The 23380-nt window shown below is 46.9% G+C and overlaps 1 protein-coding gene across 1 annotated transcript in view; it reads left to right on the top strand.

The window, feature by feature from the left end:
* LOC144827999 (fibrocystin-L-like) overlaps nucleotides 1–23380 on the top strand; it is a 1093512-nt gene that overhangs the window by 515403 nt on the left and 554729 nt on the right. Inside the window, exon 33 of the mRNA XM_078686146.1 lies at nucleotides 9295–9487. Coding sequence (XP_078542272.1) covers nucleotides 9295–9487 — 193 coding nt within the window. The remainder of the gene's footprint in view (nucleotides 1–9294; nucleotides 9488–23380) is intronic.

The following is a 23380-nucleotide window of genomic DNA, read 5'->3' as shown; positions in this document are numbered from 1 at the left end:
CTTTGGTGGCGCAATGTGCCACAGCATATTTACAAGGCTACGCAAAGCCAATTTATGTGGCTTTTCATGGCCTTGTAGAAATGTGCTCCTTTCACGCAGAACACTGTGTGAAAGGGGCGTTACATGGGTTTTGCTGTTGGTGTTCCCATGCCACACCCATGGAATCTGAAGCATTTTCTAGATTTACGAGGATTCGTAAACCTGGGAATGTGTTAGGATACTATGCCTCTCCAGGGGAGGCCTATGAGAGGTGCAACAAGGAGAAATACTTTCATTTCACTTCGTTTTTTTCTCTTTCTATGTTTGCTGCATTCTGCAGCATGCGTAGAAAGAGGAAAATGCCCCCAATGATTGATTTTGTGAAGGAAGGTGTACCTTCCTGTACAAAAACTATCATCCCGCAGTGCAGCCACCCTTGCAACATGATGCAAGGGTGCCTGCACTGACGCACGCCTCCTGTTTGTGCGCCAGCGCTGAGGAGAAGGACAGCAATCCGCCACCTGTTGTAGAAACATTGCATTCTTGCCCTTTTTATTTGATGCACTATGGCGCAGCAGGAAGGCCTACTGCGCTGCCCTGCGTCAAAATGCATGCTCCTCTTTCTGCTCTTCATTACACCCTTCTTCTCCCCTTCCATTATGCCTCTGCCTCTATGCTCCCTCAGTCTAATGGTCTAATTTTCTTCATCTATCAACCTATTTCATTTAATCTTTGTCTTCCAAGCTCTGCACTTTCTTTACGTTCTTGACACTTTTTTTATAAAAGAGCTCAATGGAGGAAAGCCCTATATTCGATACTCTTTATCTCTACATCCAGGAAAACCTTGCTGAGCCTAAGACTATACGTTATGCCCTCACCCGCCGTCAATGCAAAATGTACCATCTCCATTTATAACAATGGGATAATCCTCATCCAGTCATCAGATCGCATCCTAAATCTATTCAACAAATTCTTCCCTATCATCAATTATACAGTATCTAATAAGGACTCAGCCCCTCTCTAGATCATCCTAGATCTACACATGACTTGCAGGTGTCCCACATATTGTCCTCGCCCAGGGTAGCCACATTAAAAGGTCAACCCTTATCCCCTACACATTCCACCACAGCAATCAGCCTAAACAATACCAATTCTCCAATACCTTCTGATGGACCACAGTCATTACCTTCAAGTCACCAAGCTGCGGCTGCTGGAGGTAAGAGAGGTGGGGCCGGCTGGGGGGTATTTCGAGAGACGACCATGAGTGGAAATTGAATAAATAAGTAATTTTCCCTCGTGGTCATCTCTCGAAATCTCCCCGAGACGGCCCCATCACCCCACTGCTCCTACCTGCAGCGGCTGCTGCCCACAAATAACTGCTACAACAAAGGCCACCGAGTCACACAGCAAAGAAAATATCTTCACCACCGACTCCACACACAGTCTCAGAATACAAGCCTAAAACCATCCCCAGCCAGACCTCCCCCTCACCATCTCCCTCAGACCAGCACCAACCCATCTACACAATCCAGAGCACACCCTCACCTTCCGGCCCTCTGCCCCAAACCACAACTCCAACCCCACCCCCGATCTCAGAATACAAGCCTAAAACCATCTCCAACCAGACCTCCCCCTTACCATCTGTTTCAGACCAGTCCAACCCAATTAACCAATCCAGTGCACCCTCACAACTTCTGGCCCAGTGCCCCACTCCACTAGCACATTCTCCCATGCCACAATAGAATCTAGACTGGAAAAAATTTAACAAGACCTACACCAACTCAAGTCTGACTTACAGAGCCTAATAAATATCACGTCAGAGCTGGCCTATAACAGATGGCCAAAAAGTGTTCCAGAAAATAATATACACATTCATCCACAACCCAACACATACCACGCACAACTACCACAAATAGACACTCCTTACAACAGGTTGGCAACCATCTCACCAACACCTCTCACAAGATGTCAATCTTTACCCTAACACAATGCATTCACAGGGCCTGGCAGGCTTAAGAAGCCACTATCGGACAATGACATACACTCCCTTCTCCTGACATAAAATCCTGCACACCACGAAAACCCAGACAACCTGGCTCCCATACTAACAATTGCCTTGATCCCACTCTGGGAACCTAGGCCTAACTCCAGAGAATTAAATACGTTCAACCTTAAGCAGGTCCTCATTGTACAGACAAACTCAGTAGACACCAAACCACACCTGAAATGCATACTTCTAAATTGCAGATCGGCCGTGAAACACGTAGGTGACATTGCTGACCTCACCCCTGCCCATACGTTTGACCTCTTACTCCTAACAGAAACATGGCTAAATGATTCCTCCGCACCAATCCTAGACATATTAGTCCCACCTATCTATAACATTATGAGATCAGACAGACCGAACGGAATGGGTAGAGGCATTGCCTTGAAACACCTTGTGGTGAATCAGTCGCAAATCGTTGAGTTATCTGATTGTCAATACCTTTGCATAAACATTGCGAGTAACAACAAACCACGCTGTACACTACACATGATCTACCACCCTGCATGCTACAACCTCTCATTCATTGAACAAATCATGGAAATCATCACTACCAACGTAGGACAACACTACTCCCAGATCCTCCTCGGAGACTTCAACCTTCATTGGAAGGACCTGAAAGACCCCTCAGTTAACAGCCTAAAATCCTTTCTAGTTGATCTTAACCTGAAACAAATCTGCGACAGCCCTATGCACAACATGGGTGCAACCCTGGAAATAATCATTGCTAACGCAAACTCAATTCAACTCAAAACTATCGTCCAATGGGACTGGACAGACCACCACTACATCACATTTCTCATCATCAAAACAGTTCGGGCACATAAACCGCAACTTAAGAAACCCAGACAATGGAAAAGGATCACTTGCAACATAGACCTTAATGACTTGACATCCCTCGCAATAACGTCCTGCCTCCTCCAGTGGACATGCCAGATGTCCATGACCTTACAAACCACTACAACAACTACATGACGACCACTCTTGAAACCGTTGTGCCCTTACAGCTAAAAAGACCGTTCACTAGAGACTCCAAACCATGGTACAATGGGAGCCTAAATAAAGAAAGATGCAATTTGAGAATAGCCAAACGAGTGTGGAGATCCTCACCATCCCTAGAACACGTCAAGCACCTGCGGTCACTGAGAAACACATACAATATTCACAACGGAAACTAAAAAGCAAATTTCTTCAGAGTTCAACTAGACAAAGCCAGAAATCGTCCAAGAAAACTGTTCGAAATTATGAAACATCTTTTTAATCGAAAACCCAACCCCTACACAATGGGATCCATACCGCTTCCAAAGTGCAACATATGTGCCTCCTTCTTTCTTGAAAAGTCTAAAAAGATTGAAAGTGATCTCCAAAGAGCAATTGAGCTCCTCCCGATGATAACCGTGAATAGCCCAGGCCCGCATATGATAGTTTAGCACCCAGACCTACAAGGACTCACCCTCAAAAACAACGCGTCGTGTGATAGGGCCAGATGTACCAATTCTTAAATACCGAATCATACCGATTCGGTATTTAAGAACTGGCAATTGGGATGTAGGTAATTTTACCGATTTAATTACCGAATCGGTATGATTCGGTAATTACCTAATCGGTATTTACCGATTCGGTAATTGCCATTCATTTCTATGGGCCTGGAGGCCCATAGGAATGAATGTCAATTACTGAATCGGTAAATACCGATTCGGTAATTGGGGGAAACATTGAAGGGTGGCAGGGTGTCATTTTGACACCTTGTTGCACCCAGCAATTGTGCATGGGTGCACATGTTGCAGACATACATGCACTTAGGGCATGTATGTCTGCAACATGGCATTGTTTAAAAAGCAAAAGAAATGCTTTTTAAAGGGTTTTCATTATTTACCATCAACTTCTAGTTGGTGGTAAATTAAGAATTCTTAAACCCCTGTAGCACTGATTACAGTGCTACCTACATGTCAAAATACAGATTCGGTAATTATAGCGATTAGGTATTTTACCGATTCGGTAACGTTACCAAATCTGTATTTTAACATGCCCCTACATCCCATCACAACTCTCCAAAAAACACAAAACTGGCTAACCAGAAACCACCTTTAAATCAACTCGCTCAAAACCGAATTCCTCTTAATTGCCCCACCAAAAAGATCCCTTGACATTGAAAATTGGATGAAATACTTAACAACTTTCAACTGCCTTCCACACATTATAGATTCCACAAGATCACTAGGAATTACACTTGACGAGAATCTCAACATGCAGGAACACATCAGCTCAGCCACCAAAGGCGCAAACTTTCAAATGAGCATTCTAAGAAAATTAAAACGTTTCCTTCCCTTCGACGACCGTGAATCAGCAGTGCAAGCTCTAGTGATCCCCAGATTAGACTATGGGAGTGCTACACTATGCAGTCCACCGAGAGCCAAGTTGGCTCCACTAAGGGCATCCCTTAACTCTGTTGCAAGGCTTGTCACTGGATCGAAAAGTTACAACCACATCACTCCAGATCTGAAGGCACTAAACTGGCTCCCTGATGAGGCAAGGGTTCAGATGAAAAGTGCTTGCATGACCCACAAAGCCCTACACTTCATCACACTGAAGTACCTAGCTGACAAAACGGAACTGTCCGGAGGTGGCAGATCATCCAGAGTGACCAGCACCTTACTGTTGAGACCTCAAATATTTGGGAAAAAGAAGACCTAAAACTGAGCCTTCTCCAGATTGGCCCCTATAATTTGGAACTCTATGCCCCTGAAATCAAACTGATCCCTTCAATCACTTCATTCAAAAAAGAAGTCGAACTGCTTTTAATGAATAAATCTCTGAACTAAACCTACTGACTTTTTCTGGATAGCGATATGATGCAGTTCTCCAAACAGGGCTTGCATTTTCTCTCTGAGTTCTGATTTGTAACTCACTGTGTCACTCTTGATTTGCAATGGACAATGTCAGCATTTATGTTTCTTACTTATCAGCGGCAGATCCTCCATGGGGGCGTTTGGGCGCCGCTCCACTGCTTTCTCGCCGTGTGAGAAGGCAGAAACAAATAGTAGAGTTAATAACTACCATTTGTTTCTGCCTTCTCACACGGCGAGAAAGCAGAAGTTCCTGCTTGAGAGAGTGGGAGGCGTTACTCGAGGGAAGGGGGAGTGGCTTTCCCACTGTTGTAAATACTGTCTGTTTGGGCAGCCTGAGAGGCTGCCAAACAGATAGTAGTAACTGTATTAATAACAGTGGGCAAGCCGCTCCCCCCTGCCCTCGAGTAACCCCTCCCACTCTCCCTGTTCTCTGTATGCTGCAGCATACAGAGATATGACGCAGTGTTGGGGCAGCCGGCCGAAATAATCACAGCGCTGTGCTGTGGTGGAGGGGAGGGGAGGGAGGCTGCCTGCAGCCTTCCTGCGTGACGACGAGCACGGAGTACCATGGGAATTCGAAAAAGAACAGGAGGACGGCGCCGCGGGAGTCGGGACTTGAAGGCGGGAAGGTAAGTTAGTTTTTTTTTTTTTTAAGTCTTTTTATTGAAGAGAAAAAAGAGGAAACATTACAAATATCAGGTGCCATACAATAGAATAGATTACAACCGTATGTAGGTGAATAGGCCAATGCAGAGAAATCAATACACAGGAGTATGAGACGTCAACGTCGACAAGCATATGAAAAAGGAGAGACAGAGTAATTAACAACCTCAGTAAGCATCAGTCTGCAGGACCCGACCACCCACGATTCAGGATATTTAAGACCAGAGTAGACACCCAGAGAAGAGAGAAAATTCGATTCAGGATAGACAACACACCTCTCGTAAAAAGGAGAAAAAAAGGGAAAAGAACAAAGGCCATAGAACTAAACAAAGACAAAATTAAAAAAAAACTCAAACCCCCCACCCTGCACCCCTGCAATGGCTACGGCCTAACCCCACTAGCAGCGTGCCTGTCGCCCAAGAACTAAACCCAAAAGAAGGAAAAGAGTGGAGGAGGAGATATCAGACAGGCCCCCGGCCTCCCTTACCCCCCGCCAGAAGCAACCCACCCCTAAATATAATCAAGACTATTTAAATCTACAATTACAAGCCAATCGGGGGAGTTTGTGAAAACCACGCGACTCCCACATCATTATAGGTTACAAGTCCCGTAGCAAATTAAGCCATTTTATCAAACCCAGACAGTCGAATTCAACCCTGGCCACTCCAATTTTTCATGCGAGCCCTCTCCGCTCGAACCGCTATCTCAATAGAAGTATCCAAATGTTCCAAAAAGTGAAAGTCAGTACGGTAGGATCGAAACCAGGATATTAGTACTCGAAGTCCACAAGTCCGACGGAGATAACTGTCCACCAAAGAGAAGACACATGAACGTGATTGAGCCAACTGGGCGGAAAAGGATAATGAATCACTCTGATAGTCACTGAGGAACTTATTATGGAGTATAAGATCGTCTATGTCCATCTTGGGCGGTATCGGTCTTGCGCATGATGAGCTTATGGTAGTCCCAGGCTCGCTAGCTGGTATTTGCGAGCCGACAGAAAATACCAAATCTGGCTTCCGCACGGGGCCCTCAGTCTCAGGCTTAACCTGCTCTGCGGGTAACACAGCTTGTTTCAAACCTATCGAGGGGTCGTAGTCCGGTCTCAGGCAGATATTGTCAACTGTTACGACCATTTTCTAGATGATGGCGGTGACCTGCGAATGGAGCGCCCCAATAGCGGCCATTACTCTCCGCAGCGACGGCGTATATTCCACCCGCTCCATCCCCTCTCGCAAAGCGACAGATCAGGTCTTGAACCCCGGAGGTCGACTACTCCGGGGTATCAGGCACAGGTGGGGCCGATCACAACAGCGGGCGCTCTCAATTTCGCGATATCGACCCCTTCGCCGCCAGCGAGGATCCAAGCCTGTCGACCCCGGGAGCCTAGCAGAGCCTCTGGGCAACGGACCCCCGACCACAGCGACGGGCGCGGCACGCCGCTGTATCTTCGGAATCAACCGACCACAGTCTCGCCATCCAAGTCCGTCAGGATATTCTCCACTTCGGGAGACCGGACGCCGCCCAAGTCCCGCAGCCGATGTTGTTCAACTCCAACCCAGATGGGTTAAGCCGAGAATAAAAACACAGCATACCTTCATCATTCGAGAAAATGGAAATCTCGGGATTGCACCTTCAGATTCTGGAACACCTCAGTCGCCCGGGAGTCCGGTGCAAATTCAGGATAAATAACAGGATTTACGAGCTACTGGCGGAGGTCGGTGGAGCCGGGAGCTTTTGCGGCCATCTTGGTTGCTAGCGTAGCTCCTCCCCATAAGTTACGTTTTTATTTTGACTTTTATAGTTTTATTATTGCGAATAAATTGCTTCTAAAAGATTACCAAGTGTAGCCACCAACAAGTGAGTAGTGTTGTGAAAGGTTCCAAGAGTTACTAAATGTGTTTGAATTGGGACTTTTCCCTGGCACAATAAAGAGTTTTTTTGCACCTTGTAAAGATCCGTTATCAGCGATAGCAGATGCAAATGTGAATTTGATGCAGTTTCACTTGGGGTTCCGTAAAAACATTGCACAAGAGATTTTTATAGTTTTCACGCTGTAATAGTAAGTTTTGTAAAAAGTTTACCGAAATACGTAACGTAACGTATTTTGAAATGCACAGTTTAAACCTACATGCTAACATTCAAACAGTGTCCTTCAAGTTGCAATGAAATAGCTTTTATACGTGCTTACCCTATCCTTTTTCTAAGCAGCTCAGGACCGCGCCAAGATATTCCTCCGGGTGAGTCGTGCACGATACCAAATGTTTAGATAAATAAAAAATTAAAAAGTCCAGAAGAGAATCTGAAAGAGGTGTGCATATCATCGGGGAATATATCTGGACCCTATCCCAGCTCGCTCGATAGATTAACAGCCACAATTTACACTATGTGGGGTGAATACGAGATTAGAGACTCTACCCTGCAATCTGAGGACGACTTGATATGTACTGCTTTATATACTGGATTTAAGACACTTCGGTTTATTGGTGCTTTGTCTTCTTTAGCAAACAGTCCCCAATCCAAATATACACCCATTAAAAGGCAAACAGATGCTAAGGAGGGACATAACAAGATAGTGCATAAACATTTGGGAAATATAAGTAAGCGTGTGCGGAAAAGCTAATTATAAACAGTTAACCCCAGAAATATGTGCGCATGCAGCAGCTACAGGGTTAAAACAAAGCAAAGCTGACTGTAACTTGTCAGATAAAAACATAGCTGATCATATTCTGTACTAAGAGCCTGCCCCTGCATAACTACCCCTGCATAATAACTACCCCTGCATAACTCTTTTGAGTTTGGCTGGTTCACACGTTTTCATTGTGCCTACAGTTTCCGCCCTACCATATGTAAAATCCACCAGCCGCCACTGTTAGTTATCTATTTTCTACTTATTGAACTATTTGTAAAGCGCTCTGATGCCCTTCTAGGGTCAAGTTCGGGCTATATAAAAACTTTATAAATAAAAAATAAACTAAAAAAAACATATCTTTGTTTCCCTCCCACTTTTTCACTCCACTCCCTCCTCTACTCTCCATTTTTTCCACTTTTGCTCCTCATGCTTCCATTCTTCCAGTCACATGTACTAGAAGGGTATGCTTCCAGATTAATCCTATGCTAGAACAGGGCGCACTTACCACTGCACCATGGGGGAAACATCCTTTACAACTAAACTTTTACCACGCAGTACCTTTACAACACAGGTATTACAACGCAAGTCGTTACAATGACTTGCGCTGGAGGGCGCTGTAGGATAGGGAATAGTTTAATCTACAATCCAAAACCTTCCCTACTATCCACGGGGACTGGAGTTGGAATAGTAAATTAAACTACCCACTATCCAGCGCCCCCCAACGCAAGTCGTTGTAACGACTTGCGTTGTAATACCTGCGTTGTAAAGGCATGCGTGGTAAAAGCATGCGTTGTAACGACATACATCCCACCATGGTGCGATGCAGTGTGTTATGGCAGACTTGTTAAAAGCCATTTCGGTGAATGACAGCAGCAGGCCAACCACAACAGATATGACTCTGCTCTGAATCTACCATCTTGTGCAAAGCAGCCAGCAAATCTGACTGCTGTACAGCATTGAGTAATAAATGAGTAAATCTGTGGACACGTTTTAAGTTAGATAAATATATTCCAATCTTTCAGACAGGCATGTACACGTATTAGAACATATGTGTGTACCTTTACACTGTTGAATGATTGCCATTATGTAAATTAAAATAACACATGTTGTTTCTGATACTAATTTAGGAAACAGAAATCTAACATTATTTGGCTCCAACTTTGGAAATGCACTGGTCGACACGAGAGTATACATTGGTGCGGGTCCATGTCCAGTACTTGCGGTGAATTCCACGCATGTTGTCTGCCTGTTGCCCAGTCTCCCACCCGGTTCATACCCTGTCCTGCTGCAGGTTGGAAACCTGGGTTATGCTTCCGTCAGGTAAGGTTGTTCATCGTCCTGTGGTATTGCTGACAACATATGTTTTCTTGGCTACGTAGTGGTTTCATTTAGCTATTTAGGATTCGTATAGCTTTCTGTCTTAACCAACTGGTGATTACTAGTATCAAGATTGTATTTCATGCATTTATTGTTTGCGTACTTGTAGTTAAGAAGTATCTTCCTCTACTGTGGGTATAAGAGAAAGACATACTAAATAACATAGCTACTAAATTATAAATGTGTGTACCAGATTTCTATAGGAATTGCTGGTCTGCACATACACCGGAATTAATATCAAAAAGTAGATGTCTGTGCCATAAATATGTCTGTGACACCTGAGTGCATTCACACACTCGGCCTACAATGCTACAAATTGAGATAAAATTAATATGAACAATTTACCACATGCTCAATATGGATACAAACATCCTTCAGTAAGCAGGTGTCAAAGTAAATAGGAACAACTTTTCAAAATGATACATTTTCCAGACAGTATATTTTGAAGGACCCTAATTTTTTATACTGATTGGACTTCAGCAGAGCAGCGCTTACTCTCTGGAGAAGGGTGGGTCAGGGGTTGCCTTGCCAGTATAGTATTTTCAATGAAGAGCACGTTAATTTTGGAAGCCTTGTCATGTATTACTACGTATCGCTAGTTATTTTGTTTTTTTATACTGTCCATAACACTCTTCGATTTGCTAGAATTCATTTTTAGACAGCTTTGACCTAACGCAAGGCAATGCTCAAATGCTAAAAAATATTATCGACAAAACACAGACATTATTGGCAAACTGGTGATGAATCAAATCAGGTGAGGACATCCTGGTTCTTAGAGACTTCCCATATGAATAAATAAACATTCCAGCTAGACTACCTCCCTTAAGAAATGTTAGTGATTCATGGATTAGGGTTTAGACTTTAGATATTCAAGTTAGCAAATTATTTCGAAAGAAATTTTGCTCTGCAAACAAAATGTTAACACCCTGAAGGGAATTCCACAGTCAATCATAGCACTTGCCAAAAAGACAATAGAACAGCTCAGATTTGAAAGTCCACCTGAGTTTAATAGGCAGAGAACACAGAACAACATCCAGCAAGCAAACTGAGAATCAGTGAGGACAAAATCCCATCTGACCACAATTTACACCGGTGGTTCTTAGCCTGTGGTCTGCAGATGATTGACAGTCCGAAGTAGCCTACCCAAGGAATCTGTGACTGTTTTAAAACGAAATAGTATTAGCAGATTTATAAAGTATATTTCATGAAAAAGCAAAGAGTAAAATTCTAATCTAAAATGGGCAGAAGCAAAGCATTTGCTTGATATCCTTAGCTTCAGTCTTTGCATATGGTAAGGTATGTGCCCAAAAAAAGAGCATGTCTCAGTGACAAACAGTACACATTGATACGCTAGAGCCTAGCATATCACTGCAAGCTGTACAAATAAAACATGTTAAAATGGTCCGACCTTCCCATTAAAATTAAAACCAAAATTTGTATATGCTTTTGCTTTTGAACTGAAAAAAACGTTTCATAATTTGTGTATTTGCTTGGTGAAGACTGCATCCTGTATTTCTCTACTTAGTTGTTGGTTCACATCATGGAAATTGCTTAAGCCAGAGACTTTGGCTTCCTGTATTGATTCAGTAGAGGACCACAGAAGTCAAAACGTTAACAACCACTGGTCTATACCATGTCATTTAGCCCCATGCTGTTGATGTTTAACTGGTGCACACTTTTTTTTAATAAAGACCCCCCACAAAACAAACAGAGAGGAAGTGAAAATCTTTAACATTGATTTGATATAGATGTACAGTTTTTCTGTGATATTTATGCATTTGAAATATATTTTGAAGTGACTGTTTACTGTAAAAGTACAATGTTTCTATCATAAAAAAAACCTGTACACTCTGGAAACCATCACTCATAACATACAGTATTTTCGGAAATGTAGCAATCCTTGCAGACGTTTCATAACAAATAATAATTCAAGTGAAGTTAGGGCTAGCTATTAACTATTATTTTAATTTGTTTTATTTGATGTGAAGTTTGGGAATAGCATACAATGCAGAATCGTTCAAATTTAACATTGAAAAAAAGGTTGGCCTTATTGTGGACAGTCCACATATGTAATTGTGGCTTTGTGAGCCTCTGTTACTGTTATTTACATTATCACACCTTCTTTGCATAGATAGCAGTTCATCACCAACACATTAGACTCCTTTGATTAATATGGAGAGAGGACCCCCAAACCCCGATCAGGGCCACCATACATTTTCCATCATTATCCATTAGACAACACCGGGGTGAGAGTCTAGGATATAAAACGTCCAAATAGATTCCAGATAATATTAGACCCAATGTGTAGCACGAATCTGACAATTTATTCTCTTCTTTCATCCAAAGAGATCATAAGCTACCATTGTACAGGAACTTCCCTCTTGCATCTGAGATTCAGAGTACTTGTGCAACACACTTGCCTGTAAACATTGAAACAAATAAAGGAAAAGTGATCAATTATTCAAATAAATCCACAATGGTGTGCCTTTTGTGTGTAATTATTTTTTTCAAATAAATCATTGTTTCAATAATAAAAAAAAGAGTTGACTAAAATACACAAACACACTTGTCCAGGTATACAATAGTGAAATTAACATTTATGACAAATGTAGAAGCTGAATCCCAATATTCCAATCTACCCCAAAACTTAGATGCCCCCCAACTTTACATCAGACAGTCCGCTTCAGCATCCCTTATTCTTGCAAAAAGAGTACCAGCCTTCCTCAACCTGAGGCCCAATAAAATTAGCAGAGTGGAAAATAACTGTTACCACCACTCAATAGCTGAGATCCAGATCAGGGAAAAGTTAAACAGTTATTCTACAAAATCTCAAATATAAGTTAGTACAGTATACTTGCCTCTTGTCCCAGGCATATAACTGAGCTCACTATTTTGCGACTGTAACCGTCCTCTCTTCCACGCCAAGAAACCGCCTGGTGTATGAGTGCTTAACAAATCACTTTTAACATAACAGTATAAAGATAAATACCGTGAAGATATTCACTCAAAGTGCATAATCATGAAATCAAAATATTTCTAAATCCCAAATTAACAGCAAAATCAATAGAGAAATTGACAGCATCCCTAACTGCAAGGTGTTCATGAAAAAACGTTATCAAAAAGGACAGAGTCCCTAAAGGAACTCCGGTAGTCTCATATAAATCATACAGAGTCTAACGAGGAACAGGAAAAGTATCTGGCTCATCCTCAAAAGCAGTGGTTTTTAAACACATTTCCAGCATTAATATTGAGCATAACTGCAAACTGACAGTAGTATGGCTAGTGATAACACATTCTAAACAAATCAGAGAATAACAGGTCATTTTAATGCACATAAAACTGACCAACTTTTTTGGGTTGTCCTCATCTCACCCTCAGCTTCTCAAAGTGTGGTTCCCGTGACAGAGGGAAGCTGACTCACTGAGACAGCTGTTGCAAACGTGCTGGACTGACCAACCCAGCATCCACGTAGCTTTTCCAGGGTAATCATTGGACAATATAGATGGACAATGATCAGAGTAACTGCTCTCCCCCGCGCAGCTCCACCGTTAGCGCTCTGTCCTTAGAGCCAGCTTGAGCTCCTTGCCAGGTAGGTGTTTGAGGGCCATCTCCACCAACAGGCTCCTGCCTGCGCCTCATCCCTGGTGGTCTAGTGGAAGAGCACCCTGTTGTGCTCTGTTCTGTGTTTTTTGTCTCACTGCCTTTTTTCTTCTTTTCCCTCTACGGCTCCTTTCATTTCCTTCTATTTTACCTTTTTGCCTTTTTTGCCTCTGTTCCATTTGCCTATTTTGCCTCTTTTTATTTCTTTCCTCTTCTTTTGCCTCTTTGGCTCTTTTTTTATTCCTTTTCCATTTCTCCTTTTTGCCTATTTTGCCTCTTTTCCATTTTCTTACTCCTCGCCCTCCTCTTCTTTCTAACCCCGCTTCTCGCGTTCCCCGCTGCAGCTGCCCCCACGCCCCCCCAGCATGTTGCTTCTTCTCCCACCACCCCTTCCCAGCTGATCGCCCTCCAGCCGACCCCTCTTAATGGAAGCCACTGCACGGCAAGAAAGCAACAACTCTAACCTCCTGGCCAGAGTCACTGCTCTCCCCGCGCAGCTCCACTGTAAAAGTTCTGCCCTTAGCACCAACTTTAGCTCCTTGCCAGGTAGGTGTTTGAGGCCCTCCTCCACCCGCAGACTCCTGCCTGCTCCTCATCCCTGGTAGTCTAGTGGAAGAGCTTTTGCGACTGGAGATTTATACAGACTCTGCATAGTTCTAACCATCCTATGACAGAATAAAAAAGTTTTAAGTACTCCCCATATGTAGAATCAATTGACCCTGTCAAATGTTTTTGCAGCGTTCAAGGCCACAACAGCAAATGGGGCCTCAGGAACCAATGATAGATCTATACCACCAATAAGGAGATGGGTTAACTCATTAGTCGATGCCCAGGAATGAAAACTCTCTGGTCTCAATGGATAATGGCCCTAATTACACTGGCTATCCCACTGGCCAGTGCCACGCAAAGATATTATAATCTGTGTTTATCAAGGACATCAGCTTATAGGATTCCACTTTAGCAGTGTTTCAGGACCAATACAGTTGTGGCCTCAGACGAAGAGGAGGCATCCTTTCCCTCCCTGTATACTGCATTAAACAGCCTCCGTAATGGAGCACCAGGACATCTACCAATACTGTGTATAGTTCTGCTGGATACCTATCTGGTCCAGCAGCCTTCCCTCCCTTGATATTCGCGATCTGTCTGCGCACTTATTCTTCGAGTGATCTTTGGCTAAGCATGTTGGCCTGTGTCTTAGCTAACATCAGGAGAATCATATTAGCCAGCCAGTTCTTAATAATCTTGCCATCTGGATACCTATCTTCCCTATACAACATACTTATATATCACAAAACTTCCTTTCGAATCTCCTTATTGGTACTAAGAGATTTTCCTGTATTTGAGTCTATTTGAGTACTTAGGAAGGTTATGGTTCTTCCGTCTTTATTTTCCACGCTAAAAGAGAACTACCGTGCTCTCTTTAAGCAAAATTCTGCATTTGACTAGTCCTCCACCTGTCTTGTGTTTTCCCCGCTAAGTATCCTTCAGAGCAAAACCAAAGGGGCTGATGGACGGAGTGTTGAACATTGCAAGCACTCACCCCCAGTCAACTAATCTGGGTTTAATCCATCATCATTCTTTAGCTCACTCTGCCACCCCAGTTCAGACATGGCCATATGCAAATCAGTCTGACCCTGTGCCAAATGGGAACAGTCCAGCCCGAAACTGCCAAGCCATGTCTTCCCTTGATCGCAAACAAGCATCCTGGGACCGGTTTCGGGTTCATAACCCTCATCAGCCAGGCTATCTTGAATATAGTGGCAAAGTGAGCAAGGGACCCACGTCTGGGCATACCCTGCCAACTTAGGGCTAACAAAGCAAAACCAAAGGGGATGATGGATGGAGTGTTGAACATTGCAAGCACTCGCCCCCAGTCAACTGATCTGGGTTTAATCCATCATCATTCTTTAGCTCACTCCGCCACCTCAGTTCAGACATGGCCATATGCAAATCAGTCAGACCCTGTGCCTCAGGGGAACAGTCCAGCCCGAACTGCCAAGCCATGTATTCCCTGGACTGGATACAAGCATCCTGGGACCGGTTTCGGGTTCATAACCCTCATCAGCCAGGCTATCTTGAATCCAGTGGCAAAGTGAGCAAGGGACCTGCGTCTGGGCATACGCTGCCAACTTAAGCGGGAAAAAAGCAAAACCAAAGGGGATGATGGATGGAGTGTTGAACAGTGTAAGCACTCAACCCCAGTCAACTGATCTGGGATTAATTAATCATCATTCTTTAGCTCACTAGGCCACCTCAGTTCAGACATGACCATATACACATCAGTTTGACCATGTGCCTCATGGGAACAGTCCAGCCCGAACTGCAAACCATGTCCTCCCTGGACCAGAAACAAGCATCCTGGGACCGGTTTTGTGTTCATAACCCTCATCAGCCAGGGTATCTTGCATCCAGGAGCAAAGTGAGCAAGGGACCCATGTCTGGGCATAACTTGCCAAATTAGGGCGAACAAAGCAAAACCAAAGGGGATGATGGACGGAGTGTTGAACATTGCAAGCACTATCCCCCAGACAACTAATCTGGGTTTAATCCATCATCATTCTTTAGATCACTCCGCCACCCCAGTTCAGACATGGCCATATGCAAATCAGTCGGACCCTGTGCCTCATGGGAACAGTCCAGCCCGAACTGCCAAGCCATGTCTTCCCTGGACCGGTAACAAGCATCCTGGGACCGGTTTCAGTTTCATAACCCTCATTAATCAGGCTATCTTTAATCCAGTGGCAAAGTGACCAAGGGACCCATGTCTGGGCATACCCTTCCAACTTAGGGTGAACAAAGCAAAACCAAAGGGGATGATGGACGGAGTGTTGAACATTGCAAGCACTCACCCCCAGTCAACTGATCTGGGTTTAATCCATCATCATTCTTTAGCTCACTCCGCCAATCCAGTTCAGACATGGCCATATGAAAATCTGTCTGACCCTGTGCCTCAAGGGAACAGTCCAGCCTAAACTGCCAAGCCATGTCTTCCCTGGACCGGGAAAAAGCATCCTGGGATCTGTTTTGGATTCATAACCCTCATCATCCAGGCTATCTTGAATCCAGTGGCAAAGTGAGTAAGGTACCCATGTCTGGGCATACCCTGCCAACTTAGGGCGAACAAAGCAAAACCAAAGGGGATGATGGACGGATCGTTGAACATTGCAAGCATTCACCCCAGTCAACTGATCTGGGTCTAAACTATCATCATTCTTTAGCTCACTCTGCCACCCCAGTTCAGACATGGCCATATGCAAATCAGTCTGACCCTGTGCCTCATGGGAACAGTCCAGCCCGAACTACCAAGTCATGTCTTCTGTGGACTGGAAACAAGCATCTTGGGATCTGTTTTAGGTTCATAATCTCCATCAGCCAGGCTATCTTGAATCCTGTGGCAAAGTGAGCAAGGGACCCACGTGTGGGCATACACTGCCAAATTAGGGCAAACAAAGCAAAACCAAAGGGGATGATGGATGGAGTGATAAACATTGCAAGCACTCACCCCAGTCAACTGATCTGGGTTTAAACCATCATTATTCTTTAGGTCTCTCCGCCACCCCATTATAGACATGGCCATATGCAAATCAGTCTGACCCTGTGCCTCATGGGAGCAGTCGTGCCTGAACTGCTTAGCCATGTCTTTCCTGGACCAGAAACAAGCATCCTGGGACCGATTTCGTGTTCATAACCCTCATCAGCCAGGCTATCTTGAATCCTGTTGCAAAGTGAGCAAGGGACCCTCGTCTGGGCATACCCTGCCAACTTAGGGCGAACAAAGCAAAACCAAAGGGGATGATGGACAGAGTGTTGAACATTGCAAGCACTCACCCCGAGTCAACTGGTCTGGTTTTAATCCTTCGCCATTCTTTAGCTCACGCCGCCACCCCAGTTCAGACATGGCCATATGCAAATCAGTCTGACCCTGTGCCTCAAGAGAACAGTCCAGCCCGAACTGCCAAGCCATGTCTTCCCAGGACCGGAAACAAGCATCCTGGGACCGGTTTCGGATTCATAACCCTCATCAGCCAGGCTATATTTGAATTTAAAAACATTTGTACAGCGCTCGCGTACCCAACGGTTTCATGGCGCTAGTGATGATCAGTGGAGGCGGCGGTAAGGAGTTTTAGGGGTAGGCTTGGGTAAATAAAAAGGTTTTAAGATTTTTCCGGAAAAGGGGGTAGGAAAGTGAGGTGCGCAGAGCAATCGGGAGGGAGTTCCAGAATGTTGGCGCCAGGACAGCGAATCTTACTCCGCCCGCCCTCTGCTTTTTAAAGCGAGGAATGGTAAGGAGGGCTAAATGGGCCGAGCGGAGTTCTCTGCCTGGACAGTATGGTTTGATGAGGGAACAGATAAACTTGGGAGCGGTGCCCGCTCTGGCTTGGTATGTAAGGCAGCCGAGTTTAAACAGGGCGCGCTCCCTTATAGGGAGCCAATGCAAGGTCTTAAGTAAGGGGGTAACCCGATGATATCTGGGAAGGCCATGGATCAGACGGGCCGCCTGATTCTGCACAAGTTGTAAACGATGAACCATGTATGCAGGGGCTCCGTTATAGACTATGTTGCCATAGTCTATACGGGACAGTACCATGGCCATCAAGATAATTTTTAAAGCTGGGGGGGAAAAGAAGCGGGAAACTTTCCTAATCACTCTGAGGGAAAAAAAAGATGAAGAAACCACAGAGTTTACTTGCGGGAGAACTGTAAGCTGGGGATTTAGGAAGATACCCAGGGTCTTCACTTTAGGAACCGGGAGTGGAGGGACACCAAGGGAAAGGGGCCAGAAAGACGAAGACCAGGGACTGCAGCCACCTCCGGTCAAGACCAATTCGGTCTTGTCCGGGTTGAGTTTGAGGTGGCTGCAGTTCATCCAGTCTTGGATGAGGGTCATTGTGGTTTGGACATTCAGGGCAGATGAAGGGGAGTGAGATAAATTGAAGATTAACTGGAGGTCATCCGCATAATTAAATACGGTGACCTCCAGTTGCTGTAACATAAAAATAAGGGGAAAAATATACAGGTTGAACAAAAGGGGAGAAAGTGATGAACCCTGGGGGACCCCGCACTCTACCTTACGAGAGGCCGCCGCAAAACTAGCCAGATGGACTCCCTGTGTTCTCCCAGCGAGAAAGGACTCTAGCCAACGAAAGGCTAAGCCCTCTACCCCCGCCGCCCTGACACGGTTGAGAAGAATGGTATGATTTACCGTGTCAAAAGCGGCGGATAGGTCAAGGAGAATCAGGGCTTGCGGAAGGTTGATGTCAATTCCTTCACGCAACTTGTCCATCACTGAGATGACCACTTTTTCGGTGGAGTGCAGGGGGCGGAAACCAGCTTGACAGGGGGAGAGGCAATGGTTTGTCTCAATGTGGGTGCTCAATGTGGAGGTGATATGGGTTTCGAGTACCTTGGCAAGGTAGAGAAGGAGAGAAATGGGGCGGTAGTTAGAGGCCGAGGAAGGGTCAGCGTCCAATTTTTTTAAGATTGGGATGACAACCGCTGATTTATGTGACATGGGGACATGGTAAGGGAGTCATTGAGAAGGGTCAGGGGAGGGGTGGGACAAGCTAAGTAAATTTCCCTGAGTATGTTGGCAGGGGCGAAGTCCTGAGGTGAGCCAGATTTGACCCGTTGGAGCAGGGGGGCAAGGGTATCAATAGTAAGGAGTGGGAAGTTGGTCAATGTAGCAGAAGAGGGAGGAGGGGAGGGGTCCATAAAGGTAGGGGAGGGTTGGGGAATGTTGTGTTTGATTTTTTCAACTTTATCTATAAAAAACTCATTGAGCGAGTCACAGAGGGATTGAGACGGAGGGATCGTTGATGTGGCTCTGGTGGATGAGGCGAGCTCATGAACAGTAGAGAAAATTTCCTTAGATTGTGACTCTGCAACCAGTATCCTGTGGGGGTAATATTCGGCCTTAGCTTCCAGGATGCTCTTTTTGTAAGTATGCAGAGTGGCCAGATAAGTTGTTTTTAAGGCAGGATCGTAAATTCTGCGCCATGCTCTTTCTGCCCTTCTTGCAGCAAGTTTTTTCTCTTTCAAGTCGGGGGTAAACCAGCGGTTGGCTGCATGGGCCCGTTTTACTGAAAGACGCCTAAAAGGGGCGAATTCGTCTCCTGCCCTCGTGAGCCAGTTGTTGATTGCGGCCAGTTGAAGGCCGGCTGTCATGCCAGTAAGGTTCGGGCAGGACGTGGCCAGGGCCGAACAGAGAGAGGGCATGTTGACCTTACCCCATTTTCGAACCCAGGTGTTTTTGGGAAGGGGGGGTTTGACCGGGGGTGATAGAGCAAGGGAAAGCGTAATGGTAAAGTGGTCTGACCAAGGACAGGGGAGAATAATAGGAGGGGTGGATGGGACATTTAATGTCCAGATTTGGTCAAGTGTATGGCCATGCTGGTGGGTGGGGCTGTGAATGAGCGGTATAAAATTCAAATTTTCCATAAGGCAGGTGAATTCCTTGGATTGGGGGCTTTCGGCCGGGTCATTAGGCCAGAAGTTGAGGTCCCCCAGTACCAGCACAGAGGAGTGATTTACTGCCAGTGTGGCCAAAAGGGTCTGGATCTCGGGAAGGAAAGAGGGGGTGGGCTGAGGAGGACGGTAAATAAGAACAAAAGTGAAGGGGACTTGGTGGGAGGTGGAACGGGCTACAAGAAGATCCACATCAGTAATAAGAGGGGAAGGGAGGGTTTGAAAAGTGGCATCAGTGCGGGCTATTAGCGCCACTCCGCCTCCCCGCTTGCCGTCAGGACGGTCCGCGCGAATGGCGGAATAAGTAGATGGTAAGGCGGCAAGCACATTGGGCAGGGAGTCGGTCTTGAACCAGGTCTCGGTTAAAAACAGGAGATCTGGTTTGTTGGTGTCAAGGTAATCGAATAGCTCGTACTGGTGATTTACGGCGGACCTGGTGTTTAAGAGGGTGGCCGAAGTAGAGGGCAATTGAACAGGGGGAGCTGGGAGTGAAGGAGAGGCAGAGGGGGATGTGAGGGCGGACAGAACAGGGACTGAAGCACGACTGGGGGGGTGGGGTGGAGGGGGACGGTATAGGCCTAGGTGTTGCAGGGCGAGGGTGGTGGTAGGATTTATGCAGCCGGGGGACCAAAGGAGGCATAACTGAGACGGGGTGTAGGTGGTATAACCCGCAGCGTCCCGTGCCCCTTGCCCCGGCCTGCCGCGGACGGGCGCAGACGGGCTTAACTCAGGCGCAACTCCGGCACGCATCCGTCGCGCCCGCTGCGCTCGTCCGCTGCGCTGCCTCATACTATCCGTATAAGTAGGGGCGGAGCGGCGGGGGAGGGGCAGGGCTGTGGTGGGAAGCGAAGCCCAGGCCAAGATGGCGCCCGCTGCCACTGGGAGCCCGCGAGGGACCCGGGCAACCCCAGCCGGCAGCTCACCCCTAAATGCCCAAAAGGATTAGGTACCTGCACAAGTTTGAAGGTATGTTAAAAACAGATTAAAATACAATTTTGCCAGGAATGCGCCACCGCTCGCAATCAGCGGGGCGAGGGAGTAGAGAATGCAGCAGCTAACCCAGCAACAGACCAATCAGCCCACTGCCACCGGGCCACTGGTCAGACACGAGGAAAGCAGGAAAGACGCGCTGCTAAGTAGGGGCGGAGCGGCGGGGGAGGGGCAGGGCTGTGGTGGGAAGCGAAGCCCAGGCCAAGATGGCGCCCGCTGCCACTGGGAGCCCGCGAGGGACCCGGTCAACCCCAGCCGGCAGCTCACCACTAAATGCCCAAAAGGATTAGGTACCTGCACAAGTTTGAAGGTATGTTAAAAACAGATTAAAATACAATTTTGCCAGAAATGCGCCACCGCTCGCAATCAGCGGGGCGAGGGAGTAGAGAATGCAGCAGCTAACCCAGCAACCGACCAATCAGCCCACTGCCACCGGGCCACTGGTCAGACACGAGGAAAGCAGGAAAGACGCGCTGCTAAGTAGGGGCGGAGCGGCGGGGGAGGGGCAGGGCTGTGGTGGGAAGCGAAGCCCAGGCCAAGATGGCGCTCGCTGCCACTGGGAGCCCGCGAGGGACCCGGTCAACCCGAGCCGGCAGCTCACCCCTAAATGCCCAAAAGGATTAGGTACCTGCACAAGTTTGAAGGTATGTTAAAAACAGATCAAAATACAATTTTGCCAGGAATGCGCCACCGCTCGCAATCAGCGGGGCGAGGGAGTAGAGAATGCAGCAGCTAACCCAGCAACCGACCAATCAGCCCACTGCCACCGGGCCACTGGTCAGACACGAGGAAAGCAGGAAAGACGCGCTGCTAAGTAGGGGCGAAGCGGCGGGGGAGGGGCAGGGCTGTGGTGGGAAGCGAAGCCCAGGCCAAAATGGCGCCCGCTGCCACTGGGAGCCCGCGAGGGACCCGGTCAACCCCAGCCGGCAGCTCACCCCTAAATGCCCAAAAGGATTAGGTACCTGCACAAGTTTGAAGGTATGTTAAAAACAGATTAAAATACAATTTTGCCAGGAATGCGCCACCGCTCGCAATCAGCGGGGCGAGGGAGTAGAGAATGCAGCAGCTAACCCAGCAACCGACCAATCAGCCCACTGCCACCGGGCCACTGGTCAGACACGAGGAAAGCAGGAAAGACGCGCTGCTAAGTAGGGGCGGAGCGGCGGGGGAGGGGCAGGGCTGTGGTGGGAAGCGAAGCCCAGGCCAAGATGGCGCCCGCTGCCACTGGGAGCCCGCGAGGGACCCGGTCAACCCCAGCCGGCAGCTCACCCCTAAATGCCCAAAAGGATTAGGTACCTGCACAAGTTTGAAGGTATGTTAAAAACAGATTAAAATACAATTTTGCCAGGAATGCGCCACCGCTCGCAATCAGCGGGGCGAGGGAGTAGAGAATGCAGCAGCTAACCCAGCAACCGACCAATCAGCCCACTGCCACCGGGCCACTGGTCAGACACGAGGAAAGCAGGAAAGACGCGCTGCTAAGTAGGGGCGGAGCGGCGGGGGAGGGGCAGGGCTGTGGTGGGAAGCGAAGCCCAGGCCAAGATGGCGCCCGCTGCCACTGGGAGCCCGCGAGGGACCCGGTCAACCCCAGCCGGCAGCTCACCCCTAAATGCCCAAAAGGATTAGGTACCTGCACAAGTTTGAAGGTATGTTAAAAACAGATTAAAATACAATTTTGCCAGGAATGCGCCACCGCTCGCAATCAGCGGGGCGAGGGAGTAGAGAATGCAGCAGCTAACCCAGCAACCGACCAATCAGCCCACTGCCACCGGGCCACTGGTCAGACACCATCCAGTAGCAAAAAGAGCAAGGGATCCACGTCTGGGCATACCCTGCCAACTTATGGCGAACAAAGCAAAACCAAAGGGGATGATGGACGGAGTGTTGAACATTGCAATCACTCACCCCCAGTAAACTGATCTGGGTTTAATCAATTATCATTCTTTAGCTCACTCCACCAACTCAGTTCAGACATGACCATATACACATCAGTCTGACCATGTGCCTCATGGGAACAGTCCAGCCCGAACTGCCAAGCCATGTCTTCCCTGGACTGGAAACAAGCATCCTGGGACCGGTTTCGAGTTCATAACCCTCATCAGCCAGGGTATCTTGAATCCAGGGGCAAGGTGAGCAAGGGACCCACGTCTGGGCATACCCTGCCAAATTAGGTCGAACAAAGCAAAACCAAAGGGGATGATGGACTGAGTGTTGAACATTGCAAGCACTCACCACCATACAACTGATCTGGTATTAATCCATCATCATTCTTTAGCTCACTCTCCAACCCCAGTTCAGACATGGCCATATGCAAATAAGTCTGACCCTGTGCCTCATGGGAACAGTCTAGCCCGAACTGCCAAGCCATGTCTTCCCTGGACATGAAACAAGCATCCTGGGACAGGTTGCGGGTTCATAACCCTCATTAGCCAGGCTATCTTGAATCCGGGGGCAAAGTGAGCAAGGGACATACCCTGCCAACTTAGGGTGAACAAAGCAAAACCAAAGGGGATGATTGACGGAGTGTTGAACATTGCAAGCACTCACACCCAGTCAACTGATCTGGGTTTAATCCATCATCATTCTTTAGCTAACTACCCCACCCCAGTTCAGACATGGCCCTATGCAAATCAGTGGGACCCTGTGCCGCAAGGCTACAGACCAGCCCACACTGCCAAACCATGCCTTCCCTGGACAGGAAACAAGCATCCTGGGACTGGTTTCGGGTTCATAACACTTATCAGCCATGCTATCTTGAATCCAGTGGCAAAGTGAGCAAAG

Source organism: Lissotriton helveticus, chromosome 4_1 (assembly GCF_964261635.1).
Source record: "Lissotriton helveticus chromosome 4_1, aLisHel1.1, whole genome shotgun sequence".
Lineage (NCBI taxonomy): Eukaryota > Metazoa > Chordata > Amphibia > Caudata > Salamandridae > Lissotriton > Lissotriton helveticus.
The sequence above is the reverse complement of the archived record's forward strand: the minus strand, read 5'-3'. Positions and strand labels throughout refer to the sequence as shown.